This window comes from Erithacus rubecula (genome assembly GCF_903797595.1).
Source record: "Erithacus rubecula genome assembly, chromosome: 11".
NCBI classification, from domain to species: Eukaryota; Metazoa; Chordata; class Aves; order Passeriformes; family Muscicapidae; genus Erithacus; species Erithacus rubecula.
In genome coordinates this window covers 15,111,400-15,136,270 of record NC_136663.1, presented here as the reverse complement: position 1 = coordinate 15,136,270, position 24,871 = coordinate 15,111,400, and the positions used below count along the sequence as shown (strand labels likewise).

Below are 24,871 nucleotides of genomic sequence, written 5' to 3'. Positions count from 1 at the left end.
CTGGAGCTTTTCTGGAGGATTTCCCATTACTCAGAACAACTCAACTTGCCTATGACCACTGAATTTATTAACAACAGTCATGCTCAATGGAACACAAACAGTCATAAAACTGATCTCAACATAAAATTATATATGGGGAATCACAGTAGAGGAACTATATTTCTAGTGTGCTTGAAGAACCAGTTTTTAGACCACAATTGCTTTGAGGTTTTCTTGTTTGTTTTTATTTTAAAGACAAAATCCTTTTGATAATTTATAAAATGTTAAAGAAGAGGTAAAATTGAGGACTCCACATAGAGAACTATGAGTATTGCCTGGTAAGAATGCTTGGAGCACAGCTCGTGTTACAAGGCAGCCAAATATAAAAATCAAATGTAAGATCTTAAGGCAACTCCTGTATCATTCTCAATGTTGAACAACTTTCATTTAGTAGGAGATCATATTTCTGACCACTTGCCTCTGTAAAACAGTGCTGTTGATGTTTGTGAGAGAGCTGAATCAGGAAATTGCAAGCCCTTGATCAATACATGCTTCTCTGGTGGAACAGTTACACCCTCTGACCTCCAAAACATTGTAACCATAAATCCAAAGATAGGGAAAGCTCGGAGCCTGCTTTCTTATCTTTAAAAAAAAAAAAAAAATACCTCATATATATAATAGCATCTTCCATTGTATTTTCCTGTATGGAGTTGGAAAATGGAGTTACACCATGCAGCAGCAGCTGCTCTTCGGTTCTCTGAGGATCAGCCCCAGGAAGGGTCAGTTAAAGATGCCCTTGGAAGCGTTCCAGCTGCGCCGGGAGCGGGGCAGAGCTGGGTGTGCGGGGCAGGAGAGGGACGCGTGACCCGTTTGGTGACAATGTGCGCCGGTGACGGGCGGCGATGGGCTGAGCCAGCGGGGCTGCCCCGGAGCAGCGGCTCAGGGCACAGCGGGCTGCGGCCGCCAGACGCGAACCGCAGTGCCCCGGCTCCCGGCCGTGCCAGAGCTCAGAACACACACACGAGCACGCTCTCCACGCCCGGCGCACTCGCCACCCCTCCGTGTGCCGGCACAAAGCGCGGCCCCGGGCAGGGCAGGGCTGCCCCATCCCGCTCCGCAGCGCCCGCCGGGGCCGCGCCGCGGTCACCTTGCCGAGCACCCCAATGCGCCTGCGCGGCGTGCGCCTGCCCTCAGTAAAGATGGCTGCCCCCGGCTCCTCCACACTCAGGCACCGGCGAGAGCCGCTTCCGCCCGCCTGCACTCACGTGACGCGCGGCCCTTACGGAAGCCCGATGGGGACGCGCAGGCTGCGTTTGGCGGCTGACCCGCGGAGCGCGGCGCGGTGCCGCGGTGCCTGACGCGCTCCGGGCTGGCAGCGCTCCCCGGCTTCCTCTCGCCGCACCGGGTGAGTACGGACCGCCGAGGTCTGGCGGCAGCGGCCCCGGTTGCGCTCGGAGCGCTTGGCCTGCCCGCGGGGCCGCAGCCGGCCCTTGGCCGCGCTCGCAGCCGGAGCCCTTTCGGCTCGTGTGTCCCCCGCGGGCGCGTGTCCGCTCAGCCCCGGCCCGCCCCGGCTCCCGCTGCCAGCGCCGCCCCCGCCCGGCCCGGGCCCCTCGGGCTGTGCCCGCCGCCGGGTCGCTGCCGTGGGGCGTTGGGCAGCGGGACAGGGGCCGGTGCCGGGGCTGCGCCCGCCGGGGCCGGCGGGGCCCGAAGCGCCGAGGCCGCGAGCTGCCCAGTTCAGTCGGGCGCTATCGGCTGGGCCGCCGTGCCCACCCCCATAAAGGGAAGGAACACCTCCACCCCCTCTGTTCCCGAATGCTTTGAATGCCGCCACAGCGCAGCGAATAGTTGGGTGTTCCAGAAAAATGGTTGTCAGAGTGATGTTTTTCTTCTAACGTTCTCCGGTATTTTTTTCTTATTTAAAAAAAAAAAAAAATGTTAGAAGTATTTTGTCTCAAAGCATTCTGGTGGAGTAAAACAAACCTGAAAGAATGCAGCCTTTTTTGTGATCATATGGCCTTGCTCGTGTGTAATAGGTACATGTTGTTGGTGTCACGCCAGTGCTAAGGAGAGGCACCAGGGTATTGTATAAGTTCAGCACCATAACTGTACTTGGCAGAACAGCTTTCCACGTTCAGCCTACACCTGGTGCTCCTCTCCCTCAGATTGTTCACAGCCTCTCTGATCTGTATTCAGTTATAGGGTCCTTAATTCATAACCTTAGCTTCACTCTGAGTCTTCCTCTTCCCCTTTTTACTTGTCTAAGGGTATCTGGACGCTTGCCAAGGGAACACTTTGTAGCTTATGTGCACATGAACAGAGATCCGTGAAACAGCCACATCAGGAACAAACAGTAATGGAGCTGGAGCAGCTACAGTTTGGTGTGGCTTGTAAAACCTCCTCTGAGCTCTGTGCTGACAGAGCTATAATGTTACCAGAACTCATCTTCTTGTATCTCGGGCTCCACGCTGTGCAGAACATTCCAGGTTGCAGCACAGATATGGCCAATGTCTGATTATGGCCAAAATGCTGCCAAACAGTCATCCCTCACATTTGTATGTGTTGCTTCATCCTCACGTCTTCTGTTCTTGTTTAGGAAAGGGAGGTGTTCCTGTGTCGTTCTAAACATGTAACTCATTTTCTGTAACTTTTTTTTTTCTCTCTCTTCCCTTATCTTCCTCTGGATTTCCTCCTTGCTTCCTTTCTTTCATTAGATACTCATTTGCATGTCAGCTGTTCTCTGTCTATTTGTCCTGTAATTGTGATTGGATCTTTATTGTCTTCTAATTCCCAGACTTCTATTATCATGCCTCTTTAAGAGGTACTTAGTTCTGTAAATACAAATTTTAAAATGCTCATATTCCTGATATATTATTAATGCTTTCTGTAAAATGGTTTGTGTAACAAGGACATTGCAGAACACCTAACTTTGGTTTGTTCAGAAGCTTCGTTAAAATGTTTTATCTGTAGCTGAGGTCTCACTGTTTCTTGTTGTTCTCTTGTGTATCTCTTGAAAATACTTTGACAGCAAATCCAGTTCATAGTGACACAAAGAATAGGATGATATTGAGGTGTTACATCTGTAGGCCCTTGGCAAGTGCTGCTAAACCCACACAGTGCTGTTTAGTTCTTAAATACTTTCTACCTAATACTATATACTGGTATAAATACTTTCTGTCTGGTTTTGTGTAGATTTTGCCTTGCAGGTGGAAAGCAGTTATTGTACAAGCAGATTTGTGTCCAAAAGCCACACCAGGCTGTGGGGAAGCTGTGGTGCAAACACTGCTGCAGGGCAGAGATGCTTGATCCCTGAAATTGGAGCCAGCCAGGTGTTTCCAAATGGGAGTGAGCAAGCAGGGAAACACCTTTTTGTCACATGTGAGCAGTAAGTGTGCTTGAGGGTGTTGCCAGTCAATACTCTGGGTACTGTAAGCTCTTAAAATTTGGACTCTTTCTTGACATTATGATTTTTATGAGATTGGGAAATGCTTAAGTGATCACAGACAGTGTTTGAAATGAAAAGCACCTTTAAGGTTACACAGTGACTTTTTTGCCTGCTCCTTGATCACCTGTTCTCTAGTGTGCTACAGTGACACTTGGAGATTATTGAGATACTTTGTTTGATGTGTGGTGGTAGGAAGGCTTGTCTGTAACACTGAGGCTGGGAGGATGGGCTGCCAGGTGGTCCCATCTTGGGTACACTCGTGTGTGCATTCGTGTGTTACAGGATCCAGATCCTTTTCTGTGCCTCTGCCCATCATCTGAAGGTTATTCGAGGTTTTATTGATAAGCGTGGCAGTATTATTTATGTGAGATGGTGGGAAGCAGGGCTCCTGGGCTGCCTCACCTGCCTTGTGGCTGCTCTTTACTGAGGCCTTTTGCTCTCTGAGTTCTGCACGTTCAGCTCAGCAAAGTGCACGTGCAGCAACAGACCTTCCTGCTAAAAATAGCAAAGGAATGTAGTTGCAATTTTAGTGGCAAACCCTGCCTTTTTGCCAGGATGGGTTACTTCATTTAGGGACCTACTTAAGTAACACCACTCAACGATTTTGTGCTAGAGTAAGCCATGCTTCACATAGGCAGGTTTGCCAGGAAAGCTGTATTTACATCTATGTATGTATATATATGTGTGGAAACTTTATTTTCTTATTCTAACCCTAGAAAAACCCATCATCTCAGTGTGAGCTGTTGACAAGCCCCCCCAGCCATTTCCTGGATGAAAATTTTCCCACAACCAGTCCTTGCAGCTCAGTGTTTCCTCTGGGATCCCTTTCCAGCCCCTCTCCAAATGCAGCTCCGGGGTGTCCCTTAACCCAGCCCATTACCATTATCTGGTTCTGAGCCATCAGCAAGGCCCACTGGCCACTGCCAGGTGACCAGCTTCTCCCAGCTGTCTGAGGCCCCTTTCTAGCCACCCCCAGGCACAGCTCTAGGATTTCTTTTTCTCTTGACCCAAATCTAACTTCAAACTCCCAGCTACCTTGGTCTTTGACACAAGTCCCAGCTACTACATTAATAAGTTTCTCACAGCCCAGTTTCTAGGAAACTCCTCCACTGCTTCATTTGAAATCCCACTCCTTTTCTTGGAAAACGTACATATAAAGTATTAGCAAACCCTTTTAAGTTTAAATAAAATCTAGTTCTCTTTCCTCCTCATTTTGTATCACTTCTGCAAAAGCAGGATGTTAATTTACAGAAAAATATAGAAGTGAGAAGTTTAAAGAATTGCTGCACTTGGGAAAGGTTATGAATATTCCCAGTTTTCAAGCTGATTTGACAGGCTGTTGATAAGGAACTTTGTCCTTGTAAGATGGGGTAAGATCTGGGTGACTGACAGTGAGCAGGAGGCTGCTGCCCAGGCTGAGTCTTTTCTGTCATATCTCTGCCTCAATGTGCAGTTTTGTGAGACTTCAGCCATTTTCCCCACCACCAGTATACTGGATTTATGTAAATGCAAATCAATAATTTCGATTTCTCACCAATCCTGAATAGATTGCCTATCAATCCTCCCAATTCTTTGATGTGTTTGTTTGTTTATGTTTCTATTTCTGCCAGCCAGTGCAGGAATAGTACCTTTCCTGCAGAATTTCTAGGTCAGTTTGTTTTGTTTTATTTTGTCACGGCTCAATATGAGGATCCTCAATTTGAGCACTGTCTGCAGCATCACTTCATTCTTCTTTCATTGCCTCCACCTCTCAGCACTTTGTGACTACACTTCCTATGAATTTGTTCCTTTAAATAAGGCTCTTCAGCTAGGATCTCCCATTCCCAGGCAATCTGAACAAAGATCTCCTCTCCCTGTCCCGCGGGGTGCAGGGCTGTGAGCCGTGGGTTCCCTTGCAGGATGAGCGGGGCCGCGTTCCCGTCGCCCGCCGCCGAGATGGCAGAGATGAGCCGACTGCAGTACGAGATGGAATACACCGAGGGCATCAGCCAGCGCATGAGGGTCCCCGAGAAACTCAAAGTGGCTCCTCAGAACTCAGAGCTGGACAAGGGCGGCCAGGAAGGATTCCCAGCTGCCAGTGTAACTATGCAGGTTCCAGAGAGGATTGTAGTGGCAGGTACGTCTGTGTCACAGAGCAGGTGAAAGCTTCAATTAGTGCCCCAGATTGCTGGGTGGGAAAATATATATATTGAAGTGTCATTTTTAAAAGAAAAACCTGTAAAATGCTTTCTGGTGTTTAAACAGTTAAAGAACTTTAACTTGGGAAGTATTTTAATGTGAAACTGTTTCATGAATAGTTTTGGTCTAGCTTATAATGGAGATAGCTGATGAATTAATTATGAGCAGAAGGCTTAATTGCTGATGTTTCATCTTACTATGTTATTTTTGGAGAAAAAATACTGTTTATTGATTTACACCTGATTTTTAGTAATTAACTGTAAGCTAAAGTAACTATAGCAAATTTTGGGGGTGGACTTTATATTTGTCATGCAAAATGTGTTTGATTTTAATCAGAATGCTAATTTTGTTAATCTCTCTGTTGTGAGTGGAGTCTATCAATATTACTTTAGTATTTGAGATTATGGGTTTTACACTGACAGGTCCAGAAATGGTGAATGTCTAACAGTTTGCAAAATGTGTGACATGCATATATTTTATGTTTTGATATCCCCACTCAAAGACACCACTGATAGGACTGTGTCTTGAGTGCTCTCACTTGCATAACAGTTTGATGTGGTTCAGGGTTACTCAGGATCGTTGTCCTCAGAGAAACTGCTCAAATAAATGTCAGTGTGGTCTTTATGAGCACTTTAACTGTAGTTTTTAACATACAAGACCTGTTAAAAAAGGTTGTACTTCATTATTTGGCATAGGCAGGAGAAGTTATTGCTGTGATGCCCTTTTGAACATTAAGCACTGGCCTTCGGGCCTCAGAACATTTTGCTTTCTATTGACAACTGATGTTCTTGCAGGTAATAGTGAAGACATTCCATTTTCCAGACCAGCAGACCTTGACATTCTTCAGTCTACTCCATTCAAACCACTGGCATTGAAAACTCCTCCCCGTGTTATTTCTCTTAGTGATCGACCGCTAGATTTTTTGGACCTAGAAAAACCTCCACAGCAGACACCTCAAAGTGAAGAGGCCAGTACTTATTTTGCTTTTTCCTTAGATGAGAAGCATTCCACTAAAGGAAGTGAAATGACCAGTGATTTCTCCACTGTGGTGCACATCAGCTTGGTGCTGACATATGTTGGGAAAATATAAAAATATTTTTATTAGCACTATAGTAGTTCTGTTTAGACTTTGAAGTGGCAGATGGCCTGGGGTTGCCATGCTCAGCAAGCTTACTCACTACTTACAAAAATAATGTCATAATTAGAACCAATCAAAATACTTCTAAGAAAAAAATCCTTGTGATGAAGAGAAAGCTGCAAGGGTGGTTTTTTTTTTTTTTAATGTATGGAATATCACAAAAATGTAAGATTCTTGTAATGTGTGTAGTTCTACATTATAATGTGTGTGGCTAACTTCTGGACTTCATAGCCAGATGATATAACACCACACAGAATCTATGAGTTTTGTTAAAATTCTGAAGGAACCAGCTTCAAAGAATGGTGTAACATTGGCATCCAGGTGAATAATGGCAACTGACACTTTTAAAATGGAAAATTATTTATGAAGCTGCATATTCTATAGACTTAAAAATACAATAGAAATATATTTATCTCTGGTGATAAGAAGTAATCCCAGAATGGGTAATGCTGGAAGGGGCAACTGGAGTTAATCTAGTTCCATCCGTGTTACTCAGGATTGTGTCCAGAGGGCTTTGAGTACCTCCAGAGAACATTCAAAATTCTGTTGGTTCATGGTTTTGGCACCAGCTCACACCGATAGGTAACAGCAGGATTGCAGTAAGCTGGGAGTTTGATTTTACATGTAGCATTTGAGGTGAGCGTGGAAGGTGGTGCTGTGAGAGGGCGCGGTGCCGTCCCGCGCTCTGGCTGTGATGTGTCTCTGCCGTGCCGCAGGTGCGCTCGCTGGGAAGGCTGAAGAGAGAGCGCTCCATGAGCGAGAACGCCCCGCGCCACAACGGGCAGCTGGCCCGCAACGACTCCATGTGAGTGCGGCTCGGGGACACCCGCGCTTCCCCGCCTCCCCCTCCTTGCCTTCGCCCTACTAATGTTCTGTGCCTTGTGGCAAGAGTTCATTTGAACTATTGTAACACTGCCCTTTTGCTTCTTTTCTATGGGCTTTGTTTAGAGAGGTGACTTCTTGCAGTGGATGGGTGGAAGAGTTTGGGGCTGACATTCAATTTCACCAGTTACCAGGAATTGTTATTTCAGAAGATGTTTCAGTTTCTGAGTTTGATATAATATTTTTTCTCCCTGAATTTTCAGGAAATGAAGTTCTTTGTGCATCAAAATGTTCCCAATCCTCTCACTGTTAATATTACAATGATTTTCATTAATAGGAGAAGAAATACTTTTATTTCCTCATAAATATTAGAATAAGTAATTTTTCTATGGTGTCCTGTGCTTCGTGTATTGGAATCTGTGAGTATCTTAATCTTTTTCAACTAAAACAGCAAGAAGCATTTAGAATTGGAAACATCATCTATTGTTACCATACAAGGTGTAGCAGTTCTTAGGGTGCCTTCTGAAGACATACACATCTGTAAATTTTTATTAGATATGATAGTCTTGGATTAATCATGGCTTATTCTGTGTAACAGCATCTTACCACCTGGAAGTAACTGGGTTTGCAATATAACACATAGAAATCTTTTATATCTGAGTTTTAATACAGCTGCCATAAGGAATACTTGCCTTAGGAAGAGCTTTAGATTTAACATTTGAGAGATGGGATTCATCTGTCCCAATGCAGACTGTATAACACTATTGCTAAATCACCATCAAACTAAATTTTAGAGGGAAACAAGTCCATAACCTATTTAGAGTCTACCTATTTTTAATCTTAAGTAGATGAAGTGAATTATGCCCTAGAAATGCCTGATTCTTCTATTTACATCAGGGGCACTAGGAAGTACTATGTGTACTACCTGTTAATTTGGCCAAGATGAAACATACTCTGATGCATATTCCAGACATGTTATGCTTCTCCTTCTTTTCCAGATATTTAGGGAAATATTGTTTCATATCTTCCCCTTCTTATTTGATCAGACTTCTGGTTCGTACAGGTTTATGGATTGCACATGTCTAGGTGCTCAGGTCTGCAGAGTCACACACATTTACTGAGCTGGCAAAACTTAAGATTCCCATCTTTAAGCTCCTGATCAGCTCAGTCTCGGTGTTCTATCAGTCCAAGTTCCCTGTGGTGTCACAGCACTGGATACTGTGGTATCCAGTAATGTCCCATTGGACTGGACACACAATAAAGTCACTTCAGAATGGCTTTCTCCTGCCCATCTGGTAGTTTGGGCATAGTACTTGGTGGAGTAACATGGTCTTAATGTGATGGAAGCTTTCTGTGCAAGTATTTCTCCCTTTGATGCTGGCAGCTCTGCTTTTCCAATCTTTGATGTATTGCACTTAAATAAAAATGCAGTACATCACTTTTTTTAAAAAAGGAAAAAACAGATGGTAAAGAAATTCTTGCAATTTCTTGAGATTGCTTTACGCTTGATCCTTAATGTTAGTTTAATCTTCCAAATGTCATGGGCCATGCCAGCCATCTGAGAAAATAGTAAGATCAGCTCTGCCTGTAGTTGCTGTCAGATTTCTCACCCTTCTGGACTTCTTGAATCTGAAAACCCTAAATCTGTAAAATTCACCCCTATACTTTGCTGTCACTCAATACTTATATATAGTATCCTGGGTTTACATGGTCTGACTGTTATTTGCTGTCACAGTATTTTAATCTACTATCAATCCTTCAGAGGCTTAACAATACAACAAGCACCTGGAATCCTGTAAATTTAAAAAGGCTGTGATCAAGGAACATATAACTGTCAGCTGGCATGACTCAGATTATCATTTACAAAAGCCAGGAAATTATGACACACCTGGAAATTAGTTTTCCTCACTTGATGCCCATGCTAGTGCTTGATAAGGTCTGTCAAATAAATCACAATTCCAATGCCAAGCACCTTCTATTGTATCTTTTTGATTGATCCAGGATCTCTTCTCCTGCAAGATAAATAACAGCTAAATGATATTGAGCCTTCTGATCTGTATTCTCTAGTGCCTTTGTGGAAGATACCCTTCTTCATTGTGTATTCTATACACTTCTTCAAGTGTATTCTACACTTCTGACCTGCAGATAATGTATTTTAGTAGAACTTCATTTTTCTCTTGTCCTCCAAGGTGCTTGTTTTCTTATGACAGAAGTTATGCTGTGTCTAGAATTAGATCATGTGCTTTGAAATCAAAGAGGTTCCTAGAAATGGGTTCTTTCTCTGTCATAATTGCTTCTTCTGATTCAATATGATCCAAAGAAAGAAATCTTTGAATGTTGTGGCACTCTGATGCTGAGTCTGACATTTCTTCCTTATCTGGGTTTTGTCACTTTCCAAGTAGATAATGTGTCTTTGTACCTGGCTAACTCTCAGGAGAATGTTCTAGCAATTCAGATTGTGAAAACAACAGTCACAGTGGAACCTGTGTGGCTCCCACAAATGCAGGAAGGCCAGGCCTTCTGTACTTGGTGAAAAGTAAACTCTTGGTTCTTGTTTCCTTACAGTTTAAGCTCTCAGGACATATAGTGTAAACTGCAAAAAAATGGCAAGTTTCATGTAAATCTATTCTTTGAACTACAGAAAATTTAATTGTGCAGCTGTTGCCTCACATCGCCTTGAAATTCCTTTACCATGTGGAAATACTAATTTTCCAGTTAATTACAAAAAATACAAGAAACGAGCTGCTCCTAAAGTTCTTATATCCAATGTTGTTGGCTGAAAAAATAGTTTACTTCAGCACTAACAAGTGCTGTGATGCTCTACCTTGACAAAAATCAGTTCTTTGTTCTTGTGCTTTGGTTTGGTTCACATCTTCAAATAGAAAAGGAAGTCCACGTAGGCTGGCTGTGGTGAAGATTGAAGAGGTGCTTGGAGCACTGCCTTTGAAAACATTTGTTTTCAAAATATGGCTAAACTTCTCAAGTTTTAGTCTAGGACACTGTTGTCCTTCTTGAACAAAATATTCAGATGTACTGTGTGAAATTCCAGTGCTTGACTTGGAAAGTGACAAAATTAAACATTCTGGAATAGATTGTGCAAGTGAGAGTTGGCTGGGCTCCCTGTCACGGTGTCCTTGATATGTACAAGTAGTGGTTTCCCATCCATTGTCTTTCTCTTGTCATCCAGTTGCATGCAGAGAGAGTTCTGAGGGGTTTTTTGGCAGATGTCTAAAGTCAGTAATTCTCTAATGCTTTTAGAAATCCTGGGACTAACAAGTACCTGCTGGTACAATAACTGTCTGTATTGCAATAATGACAACTCTCTAAATTACAATCCCTCTATTTCTATGGATGCTTACTGAAGAGATTACAATTATTATTCAAGGTGGCACAGATCAGATACTGTCCCAAGAAATAAAATGCCACGGTTCCAGTCACCTCTTTCGACTAAGGATTGCACGTAAGCCTGAATGTTACCTGAATATATGAAAAGCAAGAGTGTGTCTAATTCTGTAGCTCTCTGCACTACTAATATTCTGACTAAGTACCTGTAGTTTAGAATATAAAATTTGAAACAGCTACACTGAATGTGTGGCTTCTAATTTTGCTCCAGAGTTTCTCAAACTTGGCCAAATTGTTTCCCTCTGTAAAGAGCATAGGGAAAAACACCTGACAAAGAAAGGGACAATTACATTTCAGAATAACTTTAATTTGTGTGGTGCTTTGCTCTTTGGCTGGTTTTGAATAGCTGGAGACACAAAGCTTTTTGTTGGTTATTGCCAGCCAACGCTGAATGCAAGGATTCCATCTGTACTGGAAATCACCAAACCACCAAGTCTGCATGGAAAAGTGAGCATCACTTAATTTTCTTTTTGCTCCAGCCTCTTCTATAGAATAACACATCTTTCTAGAGAGTTCAATTTCACAGTTTGAGAAATTCTGTTCTTCTTGCAAGTCATGGAGTAAAAGGTGATGATGTGCACGTCTGTCTATGTGCTTGAATTTAAAGTAACCTTAATTAGTTAAATCTGTTTACCTCTCATTTGATGCTACCAGAGCTGCAAGTCAGAGAAATACCTTAAATAAAGCCTGTGTACACCACAAATGCCTTGAGAAGGTTTAGGGGAATTACTGCTAAGCTGAAAACTGCATATAGCAAAATGCTACAGTGCTTTTTCATAGTAATGTCTGTCATTTCATCTTGTTTGTTTTGGTTCCAAGCTCTGAAATTGACTGGTGTCTGTAGCCAGGGAGGAATAAAATAAGTAGAGCTGTATATAAGAATTCTTTTCAGAGATGAGAAACAAATTATACCTACAACTAAGACTATTCCACTAGGAATGGAGGAGGGAAGGAGGGATAGCCACAATGTCTAATAAGTGCTCATTCTACATATTAGAAAATTTCCTTATGACAGATTTATTTTTCTTGTGTTATCTGGACTGATTTGTGTATCAGGTAATTGCTTCATAATATTTCTTCTCCATGATCTCTGACATAGTCCAAATAGGATTGCCAGATGTTTACAGGACAGCAATTTCAAATCCTGAGCAAGGAAAACAGAAGAAAAATTTTGCTTCTCTATCCACATTCTGTTGTGGCCTTTATGCCCTTCATAGAATTATTCTCTTTTTTTTAATTTTTCCTTATTATATAACTTTTAATTTAATCACACATATAACTTAATTCTAAAGAATTCTGTACAGTTTTAGTTAAAGGGTTTTTGTTTTGCTTTTTAATTTTTCAGAATTTTTTTAGTATGTACAGAAATCATTGTATGCAAATATCATTTGTAGTATTTATAGTAATACCATTCTGGACAACAGGAATTCCACAATGTTTTCTGTGTTGCAGTATGTTAGAATATTATTTGCTACCTTTTTTTTAAAGTTACCTTTCACACTATTCTGTACATCTCTGAAGTGATGTTCAGGAAAAATTAGCTTTAATGTAAAACATACTTTGAGTTCAAGCATTAACTCTTCCTTTGTTTGCCTCAATCCAACAAAACCACGAGGACTAAAAATTCTGATAAATTCGTTTTAGTTGTAATATTTTGAACTTGCCCTTGCTGCTTGATATTTTTCTGCTGAATATTGGCATTTCTATTGCAATTCTGTAGTAAAATGTGTAGTTGTGACCACTCCTATTGATTACAAAGTAGAAGTCATCATAAATATAGAAGACAGATAGATTCTACAAGTGTGGGAGAACAGTAAAAGCTGTAAGCAAGCAACCAGATGTTTATTGAAATGTAGTCTATGGCAGGCTGAAAAGATACCTGCCCTTGAGGTAGGTACCAAACAATGACCAGTACTAGTCAAGCCCCAGCTGCTGCTGTCTGTGAATGTCCCTTGAAGCCCAGGATGGCTGAGCTCAGCTGTGGGTGAGGTGACATTTGTGTAACATTCTTTGATTCAGTCTGTTCAATGCAACTTTGTCCCACTCAGTTTTGTGATCTTGCTGCCAGCCATGTGCAGAGCAGCTCTGCTCAAAGTAAGAGTAGCCACAGAATTTTGACCCAGCTAGAGATTATCCAAATATCAAACCAACTTCCAAGTACTCAGCATTAATGTTTTATTAAAATGACAAGGTCAAAAAGATTGACATTTTAAATCCAAAGCTGTTGTAGCAAAGCACAAGTGGCAAGGAAATGCATTGAATTATGAGTGCTAATCTAGGGATGAAAACTAACCCAAGATTTAAAGGGTACAGTGGCTTGCACTTGGCTTGCATGTGTGTTGCTATTTACAATTAAGTTAACACTAATTAATTCCTATTTAAAAAGCATCTCACCTCTAATAAAATTTCCAGATTAAAAAAAGTAAAAATAAAAGATCTTTCTGTGTGCAGGAAAAATGATTAGTCACTTTGAATGTAAGGAAACATAAGCAAATCATAGGCAGTTTATTTTCTATTTTCTCTCTGACAAACAAGTTTGGTATAATCCAAATGTCATGTTTGAAGTACAGTACTGCATATTTTAAATAATATTTTTTCATCATAGTCAACAAGTTGTATCATGTAATTTGTTGTCACTGGGATGTGAATTTTGTACTGTTTTTGGAATTTGTTGCAATTTGCCTTTAAACTTGTTCATGTGCAAATCAAAATAGTGTCTTGATCACAGCTTCCAAAACATTTTGTTGAAGAGATTCTGTGTGATATTCTCCTTACTGAAAAAGGCTTGTGTTTTGAAAAGAGATTGTGTAGGATTTTCTTAAAATGCCAGTGCTTGTAAAAACACTCCATTAATTGATGTCAGTGGGAACTTGAACACTGACTTCAGCAGGTACAGATTTAGCTGTACAAGCACTTTCTAGGACTAACCTGTATAACAGAGCAAAAGTGTGTCCTTGTTACTACCTGTGTTTGTTTCTGATGAACATATGTGAATGCAGCTCATAATCCCCACACAACTCGAATTTGGGAATGTCACCTTACGGTGGTGGGAGAAGGGTAAACCAAAAGCAAGCAATAAGCATTTTGGAATGGTGTCTATCTGAAAAGCTTTTTTTTTTTTTTCATTTCAAATCTGACTCTAGTATTTCTCTCTTCATTAACTGTGCTTGTACGAACAGTGTGACCCCATCACTGCAACAGGCTCGTGTCTGTCCTCCCAATATGTTACCTGAAGATGGAATTAATCTTTACTCTGCTCGTGGCATTTTGTCGTTTATCCAGTCTTCCACTCGTAGGGCTTACCAGCAGGTCTTGGATGTGCTGGATGAAAACCGCAGGTGATTGGTTGTCACTGGTTCTGCCAGCTTCTGCTGCTTTGTTTTTCTTTTCTCCTTTTTAGTGGAGTTTGGTTTTATGTTCACACAATGATGAGATGAAATTATTTGCTTTTGCTTTCCTTTGCTTTCACTATTCATAAGCAATTTAAATGTCCAAAATTCACATTTCAAAATGCTTCTGTTTCAAATATAGGTTTGTTTTGGTTTCCTTCCAAATAAAAATCTTAATAGGAAGGGTTAGCCTGTGGCTGCAAGGGGTTGTGCTGTTCTGAGATTATCAGTGTATTCTGCAATTAATACTCGACCCTGAGCCTGCAAATTTACAAGCCTTGTCTTCTGCTTTTCTGCTGGTGAGCAGTGGTGCAAATCAATAAGATTGGGTTGATGATGTCATAAAGCATTTAAAAATTGTGTAGAAACAGGGTAGAATATTACAAGGCATTGTAGACTACTTTGATGATGTGTCAAGACTTGAAACTGTAATGGTTTATATTTATATATATGTTATACATATGTTATTATGGTTTATGGAATAATTCTCTCTGGTGGCCACATCACTGATGGTGGCCACCCTGTATGCTGAGAACAAAAAAGGGCAGGGGACACTTACGAGTTGGTGCTCCTCTGATTGTTGCTGTCTCTGATTTTATGGATTGCTTTCCAAGTGTCAGGTTATGAGCCAGAGCAAGCCTCATGACAATCCCTGTATAGTTATTTCCATTCTCTTCAGTGGAATCTTGCTCACTTGGTGTTTCCTTGGACTGTCTGAATTTGGGATTTGGCAGCATTCCAAGACTGGCATGTTTAACACTATAGAAACATTCCTAAAGATTAATAATGGCAATATTCTTTTACCAAAAGCAATTTCCAGATTAGTTGTATGCCAGCACAGAAGTTCAGGTAACAATTGCACAGTCTCTAGTGTAGGGCTGGCTCAGACCTCTAGGAGGTCAGGAGGTTGAATTAGTGGAAATAATTGGTAAGAGCACTGGGAGGAACTGCTCATTTCTCCTGCATCCCTTCAGCATGGCCTGTGCCTGCAAGTTCTTTGAAATTTCCCATCTGCCTTTGCTAATATCTTAGCAACACACTTGCTATGTGTAGTGTGAAGTTTAAATAATTTGCTTTCTAGTTGTTTTGGTAATGAAATGTGACTATCAAGCCAATCTTACTGTGAATGTCTGTGTTTGCAGTCACTTTCCAAACTGGCACCTCCTGTAGCTCACCATGGTTGCTGACCTGACAATATATAAATGCCCATATTAACATTCCTGAATTGTAAAGAACTCCAGTCTTACTGGCCTTTGTGTTCTTGAACTGGGACTCAAAAAAACAAACAAAATTGGCTGCATAGAGTCCCTTGAAATACTGCGCGCTGGGTGCTGAACTAATGAATTATTTAATCCTGTGAAATGCTAGGCTGTAGCTGTTAAAATTTTGATGCCTATCTATCAACAGTTGGGCATCAATGCTTTTTTTTTTTTCCTTATCAATAATAAAATTATATAATTATAAGTTTCTTTTGCCAAATTAAAGCTCCCAGATAAGAAGAAATTTTCTTGTCTATGAATAGTAGCACTTAGGGATCTTGTGCCAGGAGTCCTTCTTAAAGTATAGATTTGAAGCTGTAACCCTTTTCCCAGCCTTCAGTGCAGCTAACAGGTTTTATTCCTGGCTTCTCTTATGCATGTTCTTGCCCATGTTTTCTTGGATTCTGGAAAACAAATCCATATACATACATACACTTTCAACTTAGTGCAATTATCAGAAAAAAATCTAGGATTCTGAATGCTTCAAAAGCTGCATTTATTCATCCTGGTTTGAGTTAATTTTTGAGGTGTTCTTACTAAGCTTCCTGGAAGGAATGGGAAACCTGTTTCTAGTCACCTATTAATAAATAGGTGCTAAAATAATGAACTTTTCAATAAGGTGAAAGTGTATTCTTTGTGGCTGGGTGTTTAGACACCCACCATTACAGCTGGCGTGGGAATGTGAAATTTGGATGATCCACTTGCATGATTGCAAAATACTGTTCATTTTAAATTGCTCCAAACCTGCACTCTGTTCTTTTGCTCTGTGTAATGTGCTTTCTTTCTCAAAGCCTTACCTATTTTAACATTTTATGCTTAATACTTGAAGAGAACTTTTAAAGCTAACAAGATCTGGCTGTGTGTTACTCACTGGAAATATTTTTAACTTGTTTTATAGCTTGTCTTTTTTTTTTTTTTTTTTTTCTCAAACATTTTCCAATCTACTAAAACTGCTAACGGTAGGTGCTGATGGTATTGCTGCAGATAATGAGTTATGCCTAGCTCAGCCAGTGCTGCTCACATAAAGGGTTATTTAAATGAGCAACAATTTAATGATCACTGTTTACTCTTGCATTTCCTTCAGCTTGGACAAGGACAATAGGTCAGTTTTGGTTTTTAGTTCTAACCATTTTTCTGTTTCAATTTCTGTGGAATGACTGTAGGGCCCACCCCTAGTGTCCTTTAAAGACTGATCTTTTATGCTCTAGGCAGCAGAAGAAAATATGAAAACAAACCAGCCAAACAAACAAGCTCCCAGAAAACTCAATGCATTTAAGGAGATTTTAGTGATGTCTTAAATGCAGGAAAAAGAGACAATTTCATATCTGTACAGACTTGTTTTGAAATCTGTACTTTATCTAAACTGTTCTTCATCTCTTGAGTCAGTACATTTTAATTAGGAGGAAAGAATAGGGCAATTTGTAATTTCCTTTCTTTAGGATAGCCCTTTCTAAAAAGACACTGTCCTTCTTAAATGCTAAACTTCACCCACATAATTATATCCTGAGGTTTTATGAGATCATTTTTTATATTGAACAAGTTAATGATATTTTTCATTGCAGAAATAAAATGAGAAGTGAGTTAAGACCATCAAAGAGGGCTACATTTGACTCTGGCCTGGGGTAATAGTAGTTCAGAAGGAAATAAGATGAGAGCAGGTGTGAAGGAGGCTGGTAGGGCAGCAGCTTTGCTGTGCTGGAGTAACTGCTGGCAGCACTGGGACAGGCAAGGGGAGCACTTTGAGCCAGCCTGTCCTGTTGGTACTTCAGGACTCACCCAGCTCATGGCCAGAGCACATCCCTTTATCCTTCTGCCCATTTTCTGGCCTTGCTGACACTTGCAGAGGTGTTTTAAAGTTCAGCCAGAGCTGAACACAGCTGCTGCCCCTGCAGAGCAGAAAGTGTGTGCTGGCCCCAGTCCTCCATTCACAGGCACAGCAATGAGGGAAGCTGGACCCAGGTTCTTGAATTATTCACCCTTTGTTTTCCTCCCAGATCATGTGTTTAGGGTTGCATCCTCACTGTGGAAGCAGTAGAAGACAGATTCACATAGTTGCTCCTTGCCTTACTGTTTTAATACCTGTTTTCCCACTGGTCTTAAATTGTATTCCTGAGCATTCCCTTCAAGTCTGAGGCTGCTGCTGTATTTGCAGGGAGTACACATGACCTTGGCATTATGGCTTCTTCTGGTCATGCACTCATGTTTAAGACAGAATTGACGGAAGTAGCCAAAAAATTCAAAGTTCTAATGAACACTTATTTTTTTAAAGAAGGCCATGCATTTAATGCCTTGCCTATATTATACTAGTACATTCTGTATTTACCAAAAACCTTGCTGCTGATTTTGGGGAAAGGTTCTCAGTTATGAGGTCATTGTGATCTATGTAATTAGTTCTCTGTTGACATAAAAAAAAAACCCAAGCAATTAGGAGAGGTGGGGCAATATTGTGGTATTCCTTTTGGGTCCACCTGTAATGAAGTAAAATGGGAACTATAAAGCAAAAGAAGATATTACCTGCAGCTTCTTAAGAGTCTGGCTGTGTTGGGAAGTGGGATAAGACTTTAGTTTAAGTTCCTGACTTGTGCAGGCCCCAGAGTGCTCTGGATTTGTGCCTTGCTGTAGCCCTCAGCTGTCTCCAAGCCTGTGGCTTTCCTTGGGTAATTGTGAATCAGGATTGATTAATTCTACAACAGCTGTAAAACTTTGCCAAAAGGTAGCAGAGAGGCTGGATTTAGAGAGCACTTGAGACTATTGTTCTCATTACACAGTATCCAAATGTTGTCCTGTGTCAGATGGTGTGGGAAGTGCCTGCTGGGTACTGGCACTGGCACTCACAGATCTGCCAGTCAGTTACAGGTGACCTAAGTTCTCAGAGAAATTCTGTGACCTTCTTCATAGCTACTGTTTGCTTGATTTCTGACACTGTCTCAAGGTCTTTAGTTGTAACATCTCTCAGAGAAGATTTTAGACAGGTGAATTATTTCTCTGGCTAGGAATAGTGCTTTTTTGATAACTTTCTGTGAGACCATGTACTTTTAGGTAAGAACATCCTTACATTGCATGTATCAGAATTGGGCTTTCTGTTTTGTAAAACACATCATGCTGGCCTAAGTGCTAGAGGGGAGAACATTGTGGTGTGCACTTGTAGTGCTAGCTAGACTAGGACCTGGTCCCAGTAAATAGTTAGCAAGTAGCTGAGTTTGCCAAGGCTCCTGGATCCTGATCTTTTGAAGTGAAGCTGGTGGCTGTGATATTTTTGCATGGTTCTGGCTGGTTTCAGGCCACAGTGTTCTCCCAGCCACCTTGGCACCAAAGCTCTGCCTCTTACACAGACCTGCTGGAAAGATTTTCACACAGAGATTCTGTTTGTCTTCAGTTTTGTAGCCTGCAGTATGTATGGGTTAAATGCATGTTGCAAGTATCTCCAGTTGGCATTCAGAAAATGGGAGAGATTGAAAAGAGATTTAGGCTCCTGCAGAGTTTGTTGCACAGCTGTGATGTGGAACCCTAATGCCTCATTACCAGAGGCACTGGAAACAGTTTGTCAGAGGCTACTGCTGCTGCTCACATCTGCTGTAAACTGCAGTACAGGAACTCCTCATTGCAAATTTAATGTATATTAGAAAGTTGCAGAAGTTAAAAAGCTCTACCTTTTCTTCCTCCCCGCCCAGAAAATAAAGGGAAAAGAGCAATACTTGTAAGGATGTTCAAGACATCTGCTTGAAGCCTGTAGTCACTTCTCACTGGAGAGATCTACCTCTCTTCAGACTATACCTGGCCCTTAGGATTTCTGAATTACATTTAGCATAAATGAATACAGGAAAGGCAAATCTCCTCTTTCCCTGCAGGAAGCAGAAGATGATTTAAAAGGGCTTTTATAAGTATGTGTAGTACATTTTTTGATTTCCTGTTATTGGTGGGTGAGGTTTTAGATTTGGAGGGTATTTTTTTTTTAAACCTGAAGCTTCCCATGTTTATAAGGCTGGTAGTATTCACTTTAGTTTCTATTCCAATAGCTTGTCTTCTGTAAATGAAGCTGCTTCATCAAAAATTTGCTTCCATGTCTTAGCTGCAAAAACATTCAGTGTTGATTAAATTTGAAGGAGAGAAATATGAAAGTGCAATTTACAGCATAATAAATTTTAGAAGTTATATTAAAACAGAGTATATCTGGAAATATTTTGATGTTCCTTTGTTCTTTGTGTTTCACCTCTTATCTCTTGTTTGTCATTTCCTGTTTCTGTCTTGTGCTTTCAATCTACAAAATCCTGCTGTAGGCCAATGTTACGTGGTGGGTCAGCTGCTACCACTTCCTCTAACCCTCACCATGACAACACCAGGTAAAGAGCATTTTTTTGTTAGTCATGATCCACTAATTCTGAAATTCAGATTCCTATTTCCTTCTTTCCAGTGATGTTATTTTAGAGCACTATGCTCATTTTTATGCTGCCTCTCAACTCTTGAGACATTTCAGGCCTTTATTCCTTCCTCATCCAAGTCACTTGCCCAGATCTCAGTTAGCTGGTCAATACAATGTGCTGCAGAACTCTGGCTCAGATTAATGCCTGAGGTGAGGCTCTTGCATGGCATGAGCTGTATAGTTCAAGTATTTGCTATTTAATAGGGAGCTTGCTAGAGAACTTGGCCTTGCCTCCCAGAATTTGGAGGTGCTCTCAGCTTTGTTTGTTGTAGCTGGAGGCCTTTTTATTGCCCTTGTCTTGGCAGATTGACATCATTTCAGTAGAACTGGGTAAAAGATGGACACATAATCCCATGGTCAGGATCATGGGGGAGAAAATAGACCTTTCAAATCCATTTTTCCCATTTTCCATTTAGACTTCAGTGTTTTCATGGAAATGGAGGTTAGATTTGTGTTTAAGTAGAAACTGGATTCTTCTCTAACTCAGGAATTCAGTTTCTGAAATGGTCCAACAGATACCTCAAAGGTTTTTTTTGCTGGCACCCTCTTGATGTAATACTTGAAATGGTTTGAAAATTGTGGAGCAGCAGTGATCCACTGTTACATGAGCTGGGAGGGAGGCGTGTGCATCTCACTGAAATGCTGACCCTCTCTGCCTTTCCCAGGAGGGGCTGAGGGACAGCTGTGCTGTAGATCTGGTGGAATTTTCTAATTTTTTTTTTTTAACCATGTACTACTAACAAAAAAAAACAAAAACAAAAAAACAAAAAAAAACACCAAAAAAGAAAAAAGAAAGCTACATGAAGACCCTAGTCATAAATCTCTTCAGTATTCAGAGGACCTGTAGAGTAAGGAAAACAGTCCAGACTAGGGCAACTCTCATGTAAAAATAGCTGTTCTTATTTAGAAACAAAGTATTGATGGCAGTGATACCTGCAAACACAACAATTTGTTGGGGGAGGAGAGTCTGCTTGAGCTGTGGGCATTCTAGAGAAGTTTCAGGGAAGTGATGGAAGAACCTACATTGCAAAAGTAGTTTCTGCACTTAAGAGCATTCTGCAAGCTCCAGGAATTCTACTCATGTTCTTGTTAGTTCAGGTTGATTGATTAACTGTCATTAATTGCTTAACATTCTTTTAGGTGTTTTTGCTCCATTTCAGCTGTTTGCAGCAGTTGTTCATGGGTCCTCATGAGAAAGGAAATCAAGGGGGCCTGATATTGGAAACTTTTTTTCTTTTTTGAAGGCAAAAAGTGAGAAGCTCAGGAGTAGGTGGAGGATCAGGAACTGCTTTACCTGTTAGTTGCTGGAAATTAATATGGTTAAGATTTAGCACTTGGATGATTGAAGTACAAACCTATATAGACTCTCTGCCTCTTTCAAACTGATAATAAATGTTCTGCATTTATTTAACTTGTCCTGGAGTTGGAATAATGCTCTTTCTGAATTGCTGCATCCAGAAAACTGACAATGCCCTGGGAACAAACTTTCTAATGCACACGAAGTTCAGCAAGCAGTGAGCAACTCTGCACTGGGCTTTGTTTTCCAGATTTTCTGCCTAAAATACAGATTGATGTGACTGAGGTTCATATTTTCAGTAAGTGTCCCCTTGGGATATTGCAGTAGGTACTGAGCATAAGACACTTTGCAAGTCTCTGGTTATTTCTGCTCTTGCCAGGTCTCTTGCAACTTTGGCACTTTAGCTCAGGCAGTGTTCAGGTTTCATGAATCAGTAAATTGGAAACAGTCTTTTGAGGAACTGTGTGTCAGCAGGAAGTTTGTCTGTGGGGAGAGCAATCAACCGGAATTTAGTCAAGCACTTACCCACTTCATATGTGTTTGTGCTTTACTCAGTTAGGGTCATATTCAAATGCAGCTCCTGTAACAGCTGCAAAAAAAAAATTATAATTCTTGTCTCCATCATCACCAAAATCTAATCTACTAGAATGTTGATAAAATCTGGTACTTGGTGATCTGCATGGCTGAGAAGCTGAGCCCTCTCCTTCATTTGATAGATATGGTCTCTCCAACTTGGATACGACGACACTCGAGGGAACACCAGATGACATGACAGTTGTAGATGCAGCCTCCTTAAGAAGACAGGTATGTAAAACAGTAAAAAACATTAGGACAAAGCTGTAGTGGTAAAAGAGGGAGGGGGTTTTCTCTGACTACCCTCAAGAGGCAAAGCAAAGGCTCCTCTCTGTGCCCCTGCAGAACTGCCCTCACATATCATGTATTGTTCTGGGATTCTGGAGAATCTCACTCACTTTCTGTTCCTAAATAATAGGGACTGCAGGATCTGATCACTACTGATTGAAGACAGAAAGTCAAATTATCAACTATAACATCCATCTGTTTGAGATACTAATTTTACATGGTTATTCGAAGCTTCTAGAAAGCCTAGCAACTTTTTAATGAAATATTAAAAGCCTTTATTTGTTTTTAGATAATCAAACTTAATCGCCGTCTCCAGCTCCTGGAAGAAGAGAACAAAGAGCGTGCTAAGAGGGAAATGATCATGTATTCCATTACTGTAGCTTTCTGGCTACTCAATAGCTGGCTTTGGTTTCGGCGCTAGACACAGCTCTCAGAAAGATTTACTAGTTGAAAACATAAACAATTTGCAAAATTCCTTGTTTCTGTTTCTGATTGTATGCTGTTTTTTAATGAATACACTGGAAACTTCCACCACAGATAAAGGCTCTAGAATTGCAGTGTTAAAGGGACACCTTGTTCAGTTATAATGTATTTAATAGATTTGCATTGCAAATGCTGCAGTATCCTCCTTTGCATGCTTCTGTGTAAACATGGACCAGCCCATGGGGAGCCTGCTTCATGCAGTGTGAATGGTCTCCAGGACTGACTGGGGGTTTTGTTGTGGAATGAAGAGAACAAATGGAATGGGTTTGGAAAAAAAACAAACAAAAAAACAAAGGAATAAAAAGTCATTTTTATTGTTCTGTTGTTAGATGCAATTAAACAATTGCACTAGTTTTCCTTTAGTCCAAGTAGTTTTGAGGTGTGCCATAATCAAGGAGTGTGTCCTGTTTCATGAGTATGTTCCTTGTTTGTGTTCAGGTTCAATAATAAAAGGAATTCTTTGCTAACATGCAGATTGTCCAGAGGTGTGTAATATGTATTTTTTTAGGTTAATTTTGAAGATGTTTTTCTATGAATTCCATTTTTAAGCAAGTTAGTCTGTGAGTGATCAAAATACTATGGAGTACAAGATTTTGGTGTAGTATCTTTAATAAAACTCTCAAAAAAATCCCAACCCCAAACCATTGCTTAATATAATTTTAAGAGAATTTATTTGAGATTTTATGTAAACTATTAGTCTTTGAAGCAAGTAGTAGCAGTGGCCTGAACAGCTCCAAAGCAGCAGGTGGGCATCTGCCAGCCCTGCAGGGTGTGGTGCTGGTCTCAGGCTGTGTGATGGAGATGGGAACCAGCCTGGGCTGCCCTGATCCCGGGCTCAGTTCAGACATCCCCTGCTCAGCCTCCTGCTCCACCTGTTTGCTCGATCTGGTCCCGGGGGTGCTGAGCGAGCTCCCTGCGGGCTGGCGGCTCCATGGCCCGGCACGGCTGCAGCAGCCGAGCTCCTGAGCCCCGGAGCGAGAACGGGAGCGACACGGCAGCGCTGCTCACGGAGCCTCCTGAGCACAGCGGGACCCGGGCCCGTGCGGGACCCTCTGAGGCTGTGGCGGGGCACGGCGGGTGCAGAGATGGAGAAGGAGCCGGGGGCTGTTTGAGCGCTGTGCTCGCTCCCCCCGCAGCACAGAGGCGCCAGGGCCGGGGCTGGGCTGCACACGGGGCACGGGCAGTGTCCTGGGAAGGACGGGGCATCCCGGGAGCAGCAGCATGAGAACGTCTGAGCATTTGGATACTAGTGCTGCAGGAATGCTGCTCTCATCCATGTCCTGCGCTGCCGGTCAGAGGGGCTCAGTGTGCGGCTGCTGCGCTGCTGAACAGGCTGCCTCACCTGCTTCCTTGGCTTCTCCCACGCGGCTGTGGCAGATGCGGCATATGTTCTTTCTGAGCTTTGTTTACTGTGTTCTGTGACTACATCGGGGCGTTTGCTGTGCATGTTTTCTTACCTTGAATGTTGAAGCGTGTGCCTTTGTCTTTTACTAAAGACGATAAAAAGGGCCAGGCCTGCTTTGCACATTTTCTGCATTTTCATGAGTTTTGTACCATGACCTTGGCACTGAAGGTGTACTGTATGAACTCAGATGGTGCAAATGAGGGCTGAGATGTAACTGTATAGGCGATAGTCAAAAATAAAGCTTTTAAGTGCACAAAACCGGACTTTGTCTTGCATGTCGGAATAGAACTCAAAAAAGGATTCTAGAACGCCACTACCTGAGGGGCCGCCCGTGGGGCACGTTCGGCGAGCGCCGCTGCCCCGGGACCCGCTGCGGGCTGCCCGGTCACACCGCGGGGCTGTCCCGGGACCCCTGAGAGCTCCCCGGTCACACCGCGGGGCTGTCCCGGGACCCGCTGACAGCTCCCCGGTCACACCGCGGGGCTGTACCCGGGACCCGCTGACAGCTCCCCGGTCATACCGCGGGGCTGTCCCGGGACCCGCTGACAGCTCCCCGGTCACACCGCGGGGCTGTCCCGGGACCCGCTGCGGGCTGCCCGGTCACACCGCGGGGCTGTCCCGGGACCCCTGAGAGCTCCCCGGTCACACCGCGGGGCTGTCCCGGGACCCCTGAGAGCTCCCCGGTCACACTGTGGGGCTGCCGCGGCCGGAGGGTGTCACCCGAAGCGCCCCGAGGGCCCAAGCCGGAGCCCGGCGCTTCAGCTGCCCGGCCCCTGCCCTATCCCTGTCCCCATCC

At 42.3% G+C, this 24,871-nt stretch overlaps 1 protein-coding gene across 10 annotated transcripts; it reads left to right on the top strand.

The window, feature by feature from the left end:
* Positions 1–1,156: 1,156 nt before the first annotated feature.
* On the top strand, positions 1,157–23,143 carry MFF (mitochondrial fission factor). 10 transcript variants are annotated; one of them, XM_079315618.1, is made up of 10 exons: positions 1,226–1,384; positions 5,320–5,537; positions 6,394–6,566; positions 7,454–7,542; positions 10,945–11,019; positions 14,141–14,299; positions 16,694–16,711; positions 19,887–19,949; positions 22,043–22,130; positions 22,477–23,143. In XM_079315618.1, exons 2-10 carry the CDS (start codon positions 5,321–5,323, stop codon positions 22,606–22,608), a joined length of 1,014 nt encoding a protein of 337 aa, XP_079171744.1. In that variant the 5' UTR covers positions 1,226–1,384; position 5,320; the 3' UTR covers positions 22,609–23,143. The 10 variants fall into 10 exon arrangements, with proteins under 10 accessions (XP_079171753.1, XP_079171745.1, XP_079171744.1 ...); XM_079315621.1 differs by lacking the exon at positions 10,945–11,019; XM_079315620.1 differs by lacking the exon at positions 16,694–16,711.
* Positions 23,144–24,871: the final 1,728 nt, after the last annotated feature.